The following is a 12856-nucleotide window of genomic DNA, read 5'->3' as shown; positions in this document are numbered from 1 at the left end:
TATCACCCAACAGCAAATCTGTCCCCTCTCACTCTCTCTGGAGTGAGTGGAGGGGTGGTGGAGAACAAATATGAGGGGTCACCAGCTCTGGTGTCAGGGATTAATGTGAATGTTCACGTCCTCCATGTGTTGACGTCGAGGGGGCAAGCTCAATTCATAGCACAGTTGGCCTGCGCGTTACCAGTGTCACCGTACCGTCATCAACCCTCATCTCTTGCTGCTGTGCCCGCTGCCCAAATAGAGGTGTAAACAAGGACCACACGGCCTAGTGACATCATTATAGATGTGGTCACCAGCACACCTCCAACAAGGACATTGCAAAAAATACTAACAAAGACACTGTGATGATGTGTCAGTCACAGTCTTGTGGAAACAGTTTGGTTAAAAGCACAACAGACACAACTATTACTTTATGTTCTCTCCCACCCACAGTTCCAGTCATAGAAGAAACTCCTACAGGTTCCCAATACATTGCCCCACCACACAGCGCTGAACTGAGGTCTCTATCTGTGCATAACCAAAGGAACATTCATATCTCCATCTAGGGTACCTGAAAATCAGAAACCAAATGCAAATGTGACCATCCTCAGCCCCAGACCAGTCACAATCTCTCACTACCTGAGAAAAAAACATAATGGCTTCATTAATCCAATAGAGCAGGTCTGGTCTTCTCACCTACTTCCTGTGCCATGTCCTGTCACCTAAGCCATCCACTGATGAATGTTTTATGACAATGCTCTCCATGGAATTGAATCCCAGAGCAGATCTATTCTTCACACAGAGACAGAGAGGAATCAACCACCTGAAAGAAAAAACAAAACACAATGTGTGACTTACACAGGGGCCCATACCCTCAGCGTCCAGTGCACTTCCTGTTTCGTAGGGACATTTTAGGTGAATTTGTTCACAAAGAACAAAATGAGGATTCTCAATTTTATCTGTATTTTCAAATCACTGTACTACTTGGAACAATGTTGTTGGGGCAAATAGCTCAAATAAATTACTTAATGAGTGGCAATATTTGAGTTATATACCAGTTGCAGTACAATGTTTGTAAGGAGTCACGAGGAGTGTAGAGGTTAGGTGAGAGCAGATGTACTTCAGGCTTCTTTCCACACAACCAGTCCAGTGTGTATCTGTGTGGTTGACCATTAGTACAGCGCCATAACGTCTCACGCAAACAATATCTTAACACTGAGATGAAAGAAGACAATTTTAGACCAATGCAAGAGCAGTGCATGGACAGAGGGGTTAACAGAGTGGATGTTTATCATTTCCCTTCCATGTGCTTCCTAGTGTGTGTCATTTAGTCCATTCAGTATAACAGGGGAAGAAACACACTAGCCGAGGTTTGTTAACCATTGAGTGAAACGCATCACAAGGTAAGTTGAGAGGTTTGGCTTATAGACTGGGCATTATCTTTATCAGGTCCCGTATCACCTCTCAGAATGTGATCTGTGTCGTCTATGCATCTTCGGTCTTCTCACTCTTTATTCTTTCTCCATCTGTGTTTGTTTGTGAAAGGCAGCCAGGTCCTGGGTTAAGGGCAGCCGTTGGTGTCATGCAAGGCTCAGAGATCGTGACCTGCTTCCTGTTTCTGTCCAGCTAATCTCATGGTGACCAGAGACCACTTCTTGGAATCAGATTAGGCCTACCTCCGACTGGCTCGCAAGACAACACCACCAACCATCATCAGGATAAACTAGCCAGTCACAGTGAGCCCTACTGTGGAATTCAATTGTGCGTGTATTTTTGTTAGTTGTTATCATTCTTAATTATCACGCACATTTTACAGATACAGAGCGTCATTTCACTGGAAGATCTGTGTGAGAGCTGCTGCTACAGATCCTGTTGCTGCTGGAGTGAAACGTGCTTCTATTAGCCCAATCATTGTGCAACAATTCTACAGATTTGATGGTCACGCTTAAAGATAGATACTATTTTTTATTTCTCAACTGGTAATTGAAGAGCGCTTCTCATTCGCCATTCAAGTGCTTAGGCAACAGTGGGCAGGATTCAGATAATACCACCACAAGAGCTGGAAGCAGTATGCAATTTGAAAACGTATACGTATTGTGTGAAACCTTAACGTTTTACTTTATATCATGAGGCATGTCTTTACATTGCTTCAAAGTAGCTGAGCTAAAATCCGTTTCTATAAACGAGGAGGCAATTATTTAAAAAAACAACTCCATATGCCACTGAAACAATTAGCCAATTTCTCTCATGTTCTACTGGTTTTCAAATCAACTTTCTTTCATTGTCCAGTAGCCTAAGGCACAATCCTAGTCATATTAGCAACCCATGTTTGTTGCTGCATCTTTAGATCTCCCATTTCTCAAAATTTCTAATGGATATTTTCATTCATCTCTGTCACATGAAACCGCTTGCATGTGCAGTGTGCTTTTGATAACGATGTTGTTTTCTCTCTAATTGCATTATGGAAGGAACATTCACGCATAGCCTACTGACGTGTGTGCATTGCCACACAGCTATAATGTTAAGAAATAATAGTTTATCATAATTTTAAGCCAAAAGTTCTGATCTGTTGCATCAGCCTCAATACTTTTTAAAGTTATTTTGATGTACTAGTTGTATGAATATGGGATCTATTGTCGCACAACTGTCCCAGAGTCTGTTTGGAATTTCTTCCTCGCACAGAACAACAAGCTGACCAACAGAATGGGTCAACTTTTTGACTTTGGAGGATAGTAGATTGACATAGGCTACAGATTTTGCTGTTCGTTACTCATCTTATTGGCTGAGAAACATTATATGTGGACAGTTATTCTAACATCTTCAAACTGCGCATCGGAATTCAGTAAGAAGGATGAATGCTGTTGCATCTGTGAGTTGCATGTTCTGTTTAAAGAACGAATGATATGGAGTTTTTAGGGCTAATGTCCATACTAATTTTGAGAGGCCGAAGGCCGATATTTTAGGCCGATATTCAATTTCATTAAATTTCCCAGAGACAGCCATGTATGCATTAATTCATCAATTAAAGAAAATTTAACAATACATATGCCTTTTTTCTTCTTTTTTTTTACCAATCTAACTACATAACATTTTATTTGAATGGTAAATCTCTTGATAAACTGGGTAAATTAAGATGGCATAGGCCTACTCACAATACATGTGAATGCATATTCAATAAGAGTGTGATTCAATAAGAGTGTGTGCATGCATTGAGTTATTGAGCTTGTTTTAGCTGATCAGTGGATGCTACAGATGACAATCTGTTTCCCTTCTATTTGGGACGTATAGTAGCCTACTGATCAACAACATTTGCATAGCAGAATCACTCCAGCATGTCACGCCTGTATTGAAGGACATCAAATAGGCACTGCTGTTAGTTTGAGAATATCTATTCAATGCAAATGGGTCCACCGTAACGTCGTTATTTGTGATCATGAATTGTTATGAAACTAGTATTTTTAGTCATTTTCTGTGATCTGGAATATGTTTGTATTTTTTTGTTGCCGTCAGGATGCACCTCTAAACAACTCAGCTGCCATGACTAAATTCGAAATAACTCAAATCATTTGTTGAGGTTTTCAGATACTATGAGAACTAGCTAATGGTGATTACATTTGCTACGAAGCCATATATGTGGATAATATATCTAACAGGGAGAGCGAGGGTAGCAAAAAAAGATTAAACGACAATGCACATTCTGTCTGAACAGCTGAAATCTGCCCATAGTTTGAGAAGTGAGAACACACATACATGCACCAATCTACAGATTTTAGTCCATAAACATGCAGTATGATTCTTAAGTAGCTAAACCTATTGCCAACCTTTATTTAGCCATTTTAAACACTTCCTTCTTTACCTATTACGACAATCATTTAATCGACTATCAACTGTCAATTTACAGGTACGATTGCAGACCAGGCCTTGCATACCACCAGGCTGTCAGTCACAATCGGGTCCATCTGCTAATATCTATCTTGTTACTGCTTGTCTCATTCATAGGACACATCACAGGACTACCATTCCCCCATATTCACAAGGATGCTGCTTCACAATGAGCTTAGTGTGCCCACATAGGCATTTCTCCAGCCAGCGGGAAAACCATGCTTAGGCAACAAGGAGGCCTGTGGTCACTCAGTACGCACAAATACACTCACTGCATGACATCACCAAGCCAAGCTTTTAGCTTCTCAGCCTCACAAACAGGACAAACAGAAAAACAACCAGCCATACAACACTGAAATTAGAGTTAATTTACCTCAGAGAGTATCTGCACCGTAGAGATTAATTGCACTGACTAGTGATGAAAAAAACAAATCCAAACAGTTACATATCGGGATATCATTTTGGACGATGTATCGTTTCATTTTGACAATATCGCAATATTTCTGTGCTAGTTGCACCAAAGTTCCAGTATTTTTCCTTCATAGCTTGTTCTCCATCTTGTCACAGCTGATCAAATTCATTTTCTCATGGCTCTCTCGTCCCTCTGCAGAAGACATATGGTGAGCAATATGTTTGTAACATGGAACAGTAATAAAATGTAACTATTTATACAGTGGGATCCAAAATTACTGGCACCCCTGACTGGCAATGCACAAACAATACTTTAAATTATATTGTTCATATTTTTTATAGAGAGAAACAAAAAATACCAACATGTGAGAAACACTGTACTTAATTAATGTTTCAATGGAACCAACCAAAATCATACAATTATTTAATACAAAATACACTTCACCAAATTCAAGGTTTCATCATTTTTGGCACTCCTTTTATTTGATTTATTTATCCTAATTTAGTACTTAGTGCAACCACCTCTGGCAAGGATAACAGCATGGAGTCTTTTCCTGTAATGTTTGAAAAGGTTATAGAACACATTTGGAGAGATTTTGCAGATCCTTTCAAGATTCTTCACATTCTCGGCTTTGCGCTTCTCAACTGCCCTCAACTCAACCCACAGGTTTTGGATTGGATTGAGGTCCGGCGACTGAGATGGCCATAGCAGAACATTGATTTTGTCACAGAACCATTTCTGTGTGGATTTTGAGGTATGTTTTAGGTCATTGTCTTGTTGGAAAGTCCACCTACGGCCAAGTCCCAGTCTTCTGACAGAGGCAACCAGATTCTCAGTCAAAAATTGCCTGATACTTGGTGGAATTCATTATGCCATCAATCTTAACCAGTGCCCCTGGACCTCTGGAATTAAAACAACCCCAGAACATCACTGATCCCCCTCCACATTTCACAGTGGGTATGAGGTGCCTCTCCTAATATGCATCTCTGTTTCGACGCCAAACATGCCGATGCTGTATCTGACCAAAATGTTAAATGTTGGTCTTATCTGACCAGAGCACCTTCTTCCAGTAATAATTTAAATGACGGTTGGCAAACTCCAAGCACTTGCGTCTTTGTTTTGGTGTCAGAATGAGCCTGGCAACCCTTCCAAGGAGCCTGTGGTCTTGGCAGTTGGAGTCTGATGGTGCTTTTTGAAACCTGGTGACCCCAAGATGCCTGCAAGTCTTTCACAGTGATTCTTGGGGATTTTGTTGATTCTCTCACCATCCTCCTCCCTATCCTGGGGGGGAAAAATGCATTTGCGTCCTCTACCTGTGAGGGTTTCAACTGTTCCAAATCTTTTAAATTTTCTATTAATTGCTCTGACAGTGCTCAGTGGTATATTACTTTGTTTGTGGATCTTCTTGTAGCCATTACCAGATTCATGAAGGTCGACAACCATCGGTCTCTTTTGAACTGCCAGTTCTTTTGTTTTCTTCATGGTGTTGGATGACAAAGGGATATTGCATGCGTTACCTCATTTTTATACCCTAGTGAAACAGGAAGTGATGTAACGGCTCAATATAGTTTCTTAAGACTTAGATCGACTTAAATAAGTGGAATTTAATTCCTGGTTGAATTTTGTTAGATGTTATTTACAATAATCGTTAAGGATGCCATTAATTGTGAAATCTTGATTTGGAGGATCTATAAATGATTTTGGTTGGTTCCATTGAAACATTAATAAGGTACAGTATTTCTCACATGTTGGTATTTTGAGTTTCTCTATAATTATATTGTTTATATTTTTTTAAGTATTGTATGTGTACTGCCAGTCAGGGATGCCACTAGTTTTGGAGCCCACTGTGTGTATATATGTACAGTGTGGCAAAAAAGTATTTAGTCAGCCACCAATTGTGCAAGTTCTCCCACTTACAAAGATGAGAGAGGCCTGTAATTTTCATCATAGGTACACTTCAACTATGACAGACAAAATTAGAATAAAAAAATCCAGAAAATCACATTGTAGGATTTTAAATTAATTTCTTTGCAAATTATGGTGGAAAATAAGTATTTGGTCATTAACAAACATTTATCTCAATACTTTGTTATATACCCTTTGTTGGCAATGACAGAGGTGAAACGTTTTCTGTAAGTCTTCACAAGGTTTTCACACAGTTGCTGGGATTCTGGCCCATTCCTCCATGCAGATCTCCTCTAGAGCAGTGATGTTTTGGGGCTGTTGCTGGGCAACACAGACTTTCAACTCCCTCCAAAGATTTTCTATGGGGTTGAGATCTGGAGACTGGCTAGGCCACTCCAGGACCTTGAAATGCTTCTTACGAAGCCACTCCTTCGTTGCCCGGGCGGTGTGTTTGGGATCATTGTCATGCTGAAAGACCCAGCCACGTTTAATCTTGAATGCCCTTGCTGATGGAAGGAGGTTTTCACTCAAAATCTCACGATACATGGCCCCATTCATTCTTTCCTTTACACGGATCAGTCGTCCTGGTCCCTTTGCAGAAAAACAGCCCCAAAGCATGATGTTTCCACCCCCATGCTTCACAGTAGGTATGGTGTTCTTTGGATGCAACTCAGCATTCTTTGTTCTCCAAACACGATGAGTTGAGTTTTTATCAAAAAGTTATATTTTGGTTTCATCTGACCATATGACATTCTCCCAATCTTCTTCTGGATCATCCAAATGCTCTCTAGCAAACTTCAGACAGGTCTGGACATGTACTGGCTTAAGCAGGGGGACATGTCTGGCACTGCAGGATTTGAGTCCCTGGCGGCGTAGTTTGTTACTGATGGTAGGCTTTGTTACTTTGGTCCCAGCTCTCTGCAGGTCATTCACTAGGTCCCCCTGTGTGGTTCTGGGATTTTTGCTCACTGTTCTTGTGATCATTTTGACCCCACAGGGTGAGATCTTGCATGGAGCCCCAGATCGAGGGAGATTATCAGTGGTCTTGTATGTCTTCCATTTCCGAATAATTGCTCCCACAGTTGATTTCTTCAAACCAAGCTACTTACCTATTGCAGATTGTCTTCCCAGCCTGGTGCAGGTCTACAATTTTGTTTCTGGTGTCCTTTGACAGCTCTTTGGTCTTGGCCATAGTGGAGTTTGGAGTGTGACTGTTTGAGGTTGTGGACAGGTGTCTTTTATACTGATAACAAGTTCAAACAGGTGCCATTAATACAGGTAACGAGTGGAGGACAGAGGAGCCTCTTAAAGAAGAAGTTACAGGTCTATGAGAGCCAGAAATCTTGCTTGTTTGTAGGCGACCAAATACTTATTTTCCACCATAATTTGCAAATAAATTCATAAAAAATCCTACAATGTGATTTTCTGGATTTTTCCCCCTCATTTTGTCTGTCATTGTTTAAGTGTACCTATGATGAAAATTACAGGCCTCTCTCATCTTTTTAAGTGGGAGAACTTGCACAATTGGTGGCTGACTAAATACTTTTTTGCCCCATGGTATATATTAGAATAATGAGAACCGCAAAACATATCGTATCGGCACCTAAATATTGTGATAATATTGTCTTGTGAAGTCCATGGCAATTCCCAGCCCTACTGACTACACACACAAACAAGCCCCCACATGTACTAATAGCTCTCACACACACACAGTCAACACTGCAGTTCTACTATATTATATTTATTTCACTGCGTGACCAAGTCACTACCCACTCTATATGTATAAAAATAGTGTAATACAGTCCATTATTACTATGCATACTACCTCTCTTATTACTTGTTATTTTTGACTCTTTTTTCGGTATTATTGTTATTGACTGAAGTACTGCATTGTTGAGGGAGCTAATCAAGGGGCCAGGGTTCCAGTCTGGAAGCATACTTTTGACTGCACCTACAGTATTGCAGTTTAACTGAATCCTGGCCAAGAAAGACAATTCCCATTGACGGCGCCGTAGAGAAGTCGAATTATAAAATTTGCAATAAGACTTTAGTCACCCCCTTTATGCACAAAACAATTTTGAATTATTCAAATAATTGTCGCTGAGAGTCCTTTTCAATATTTTTTTCATCACTCACAGCAGAAGTTAACATTTTTTATTCTTGCTCTGAGGTCATGACCCCAGCTAGCCAGGGGAAGTGCCGGTTGGCTTGTTTAGCTGCCCACCTGCTTTGACTGAGTTCCCGGAGCAGGTTCGCGCGATACTGCTGTCTGTCCAGTGCGCACAGAGTGCTACTGCGCAGGCTGCGTAGACCCAGTAAGGAAGTTGGCAGCAACCACAGAACGGTATATGCGAACGTGAGAAGATTAAGTTGAAAACAACGGTCAGCCATCTTGTAGGCAGTTTCTAGTTCTTCTTATACCTCAGTGGATCTAGCACATAAGCATTTTGCTTCCCCCTTTATACCTGCTGTAAACTCTGTATGTGACAAATACAAATTGATTAGATTTAGATTTTGTTAAAAGACAAAAAGGGAAATACTATTTACTAGGACCAGGACGACACAGTATCGTGGCAAGGAAACAAAACAATGTGGATTGAACTTCTTTAGTAAAACAGCCCTAATGTTGGAAACAAACATCATTATGTTGTCATCCAGAGTCACATTTATTTATTTTCCGAGCTATAGTACAGAATATTTTACACACAGCAGGTTAAAGGACCAAATAGTCTGCTCCATGGTTTCCTTTTTGTCATGGAAAAAATAAATCGCAATACTGGTATAGTCCCGGCCCTATGATTTACCCAGAATCATATGAAGGAGAAAAATGCATCTCTTCCCAAATGAATGATTGATGAACAATGGTTACTGGTTGAGGCTCTATCAGTACCAGCCATGTTGACATAGGAGAACTATGAAAGACTCCAAACCATTTACCCAGCAGCCCATGAAATCCACAGTCAAACGTCAGCTCTGTAGAGCATGGGGAAACAGAGACTCCTTTCCTACCATCCATCTATAAAGCCCAGGAGAGTTATTAGTGATATGCTTAAAAATAGCCTGCGGCGTCACAAGGCTCCAAATTTAGAACCTTTGTGTATTTGCTCTTGATTTTGCTACAGGTGCGTGTTGACTCTGCTGATAATAATGTTGAAATAAGCTGATAAAATATTTGGCATTAATAATTTATGTTAGGAAGGGTTGTTTTGGCCTTGAGGCTCCCCCTTCATGGGGGTTGGGGAGGGAGGTTGTGGATGCATTTAGAATAATCGACAAACATGAAAATAACAGGTTATTACTGAGCAGAGCACTATGAAGGACTGCAGCAACAGCAGTCAGAACAACCAAAATGAAACCAACTGTGTATTTACCCATTTGTATAATTTAACCCGTGATGAGATAGGCTTGCTGTACACATTGACCACAATCCTGATTGAATTCTTCAGTTGGACCATGATGGTGCCGCATGGAGGGCTGTGTGGGGTTGGAGCGGTCTTTGCCTTGGCCAGTGCTGCACGGCAGTGCTAATTTGTCCTTCAGTCTCACCTCTCCTTGCTATACTAAGACCACACCTACAGTATATTAATCACATAAGAGGATTTGGCAAAAATCTAATTAAGGCTTTAGAATGTCTGCTGATTAATTAGAAATAACCATGGGAGAATGAGGCTATTATCAGAGCAATGGTACAAGCCAACACCACCACAAATACATAATTGATGGCAATTGTTCGGTTGCCAAGGCTGTATTGGATGGGATTCAAAACTATGAGGGACAATGAATGCTGTTCCAGATACGTTTTGAGAAAGGTAGTAGCCCATTTTTTTGCCACAAAGATTGATTAAACAGTGCTATCAAGCAAGAGGCCCTGAGAAAAAATGTAATCAGTCCCATCTCTAACCAGAAACAGGTTCCATCTGGTTCAGAGCTTGGCAGTGGGGCACCGTCATACCTGATGATGACGTCTGGTTTTCCCACTCACCAAAACCCTTCTAACATTTTACAATTTATCAGGCTGTGACTAAGAGGCAGTTCAGCTGAGGTAAAATTATAACTAACTGTACTTCAGTGAAAGTGAACCTTATTATGCTCCCAATTACAAGTTATTGAGACTTAAGACGGGTAGCTAAGCTACTTACATAAAACGTAAAATATATATTTTTTTTATGACAGGATGTTAGAGGGAACAATAGGACACGGTCACTCCAAAAGGTGCCATTCTTTCTGCCCCCACCTCCCTGAGAACTAACAGGTGACTCAGGAAAAAGGAATGAAAACACAGGAAATTGAGATTGCACAACCGTTATGGTGTGCTGGAATGTTTGTCTCTTTATACCCCCCTTGAAGTCACAGTGTTGCCAAAGCCCTTGGCATACCTCCTGTGTATAATAATCTATCGTTGGGCAAGCTCTCTGACACAGAGCACGTGTTGGTGTGGCAATGGCAGGAGCAGAGGGAGGGAGGAGAGAAACAGCTTTAACAAGAATCACAAATCAGGAATAGGACTTTAAATAGCACTAAAGAGCAAGGGGTTATCTGAAAACTACCACAAGAGGAAAAGGCTTATGGTCTTTGGTTAAGATTGATGAACAATGCTCATTAGCGGAGGATCCAAGTGGGGCAGACATGTCACGAAGTCCACATAAGGAGCCATGCTCTTTGAGGAGGGACTAGAAGAGCTGTAAGCCTACACTGAAACCTAACCTTGTCTCCTCAGCTGCTAACGGAAAAGCTCCTGACAGCTATGATTTAGCCCTCTAAATATTTAACATCTTTGTTGACATAAAAAAAGTCTGCATTTCGCTCTGGGTAGAAACAGAGGGATCAGAGCTCGGAGACGCATTTGGGTTTTCACAGAAAGGTGTCACAAATCAGTCTCCTACGAGGGAGAGGCACAGTGAGAGCAGAGCGCCACAGCCAACCTCCAAGACGATCCCGTCTATCACTGGTACAGCACCTGTGGCCAGAGAGGATTTAATAAACCAATAACCTCGGACATCCAGAACTAAAACCTTGCGTAATTGCGTCAGTTGCTCGATTAGGTTATAGGGGGAGACGTATTTGAAAAATTACTAATGAGACAAGCGGTCTCCGCCCCTCTAAACATAAACTCTCAGACAGTTTGGGGCAAGTCTACAGCCCAGATACCTCTTCCCCTTCTGAAATTTGAAAGATGTGAGGACCTGCTAAATCGTGATTTGTCCAAAAGACCAGTGACAAAAAAATCGGTGTGCCTGAAAGCTCCACGTAAATGGCGTCTGCATGCTAGGTTGGGTTTGCTCCTAGCAGAACCCGGCTAGGCAAAGTCAACGTCTGTGCCTCGCGTGATCCTTTCAAAAAGACCTTTGCTTGAAAAACTAGAAAAAAAGCAGCAAAATTATTATTTGTCCCTCTTGAGTTGCTGTAGCAACAACATACCCAGTAACACTTCCTCAAAATAATTACACAAAGATAAATCAAGAAATCTGTAATTCATTTGGACGATTTTGCAAATGAGGTCTTAGTCGTGCAATTTCACATCTAACTGGAGTATTTAAGTAAATAAAATTGTATGAAAACTAGTTGTCTCTCGTTCAATGACAACAAACACTATTGAAAAATCCTGTCCATAGTTCCCACTCCTACTAGGAGTAGTACTGTTGACCAATCACTGACGAAGGGGAGCAGACTTCAGCTACCAAACTTCGACTCACTTTAAGAATTTTTTGTGTGCGCGTGAACAGATGAAAAAAAAACCCCTGCCAAACACCAAATCTTCACCAAATGTTTTCATAATATATCCACAAAATGTTTTGATTGGGAAGCATGCAGCAGACTTTAGTCGTCGCATCACACTCTGTCGACAGATGCTATTACCATTTATGTTACGTGCATCTGTCAACAAGAGATTTCTGAAATACTAAACGTGAGAATGAATCTACCACCGGAGTGGGCACTGGGTATCACTGAATACAGCAGGATCTGTCATTGAGACAAAAGCCAAGGGACAGTGTTGAGACTGGGCCCAATTTAAGACCCTATTTGGTCAGAGACTATGCTGTTAAGTGCATAGGCCTACCTAAGGCTGACATGTATTTCCTTATAGTTACTGGCAGTAGCAGAAATCAAATAGTGCCAAGTTCTGATTCCAAAGATAAGCTAGAACTTGGGTACGTGCAGATCATGTGGCACAAGATTATGATCACTTTGTTGATTGTACAGAATGTCTAAAAGAAATGTGACTTCTGCTTTATCCCAACCCCACAAAAAGACACATACAGGTTGGAGAGGTTGGAGCAGGGGTTGCCACACTGGGCGCCCGTGGAGCAGTTGTTACGGGGAGTTTACTGCCTTGCTCAAGGGCACAGCGGCAGGCAATGGCATCTGGGATACTAGCAACCCTCCAATTGCCTGGCTCACTTTCAGCCAGATTTTCCCCCCTTCAGACCCGGGATTCAAACTGGCAACCCGCCGGTAGCTGGCTCGCCTCTCTAACTGATAGGCTACCTGCTGCCCGATGTGTCATTCTTCCTGCACGACCGGGAGTTCCGTGGGGCGACGCACAATTGGCCTAGCGTCGTCCGGGTTAGGGAGGGGTTGGCCGGTAGGGATATTCTTGTCTCATCGCGCACCAGCGACCCCTGTGGCGGGCCGGGTGCAGTGAGCGCTAACCAAGGTTGCCAGGTACGGCTTGGTTGG

The 12856-nt window shown here is 41.6% G+C and overlaps 1 protein-coding gene across 3 annotated transcripts in view; it reads right to left on the bottom strand.

The window, feature by feature from the left end:
* The window catches only part of LOC135548777 (nuclear factor of activated T-cells 5-like), a 55181-nt gene that overhangs the window by 33966 nt on the left and 8359 nt on the right, over positions 1 to 12856 (bottom strand). The window contains exon 2 of one of the 3 annotated variants that reach the window (XM_064978692.1): positions 676 to 802. The exons of 1 other annotated variant lie outside the window; for it this stretch is intronic. In XM_064978692.1, coding sequence (XP_064834764.1) covers positions 676 to 691 — 16 coding nt within the window. In that variant the 5' untranslated portion in view covers positions 692 to 802. The remainder of the gene's footprint in view (positions 1 to 675; positions 803 to 12856) is intronic. One more of the 3 variants, XM_064978702.1, reaches the window with a different exon arrangement.

The sequence above is a fragment of the Oncorhynchus masou genome, chromosome 1 (assembly GCF_036934945.1).
Source record: "Oncorhynchus masou masou isolate Uvic2021 chromosome 1, UVic_Omas_1.1, whole genome shotgun sequence".
NCBI classification, from domain to species: Eukaryota; Metazoa; Chordata; class Actinopteri; order Salmoniformes; family Salmonidae; genus Oncorhynchus; species Oncorhynchus masou.
Note: the sequence above shows the minus strand (reverse complement) of the source record. Positions and strands in the feature narration are given on the sequence as shown.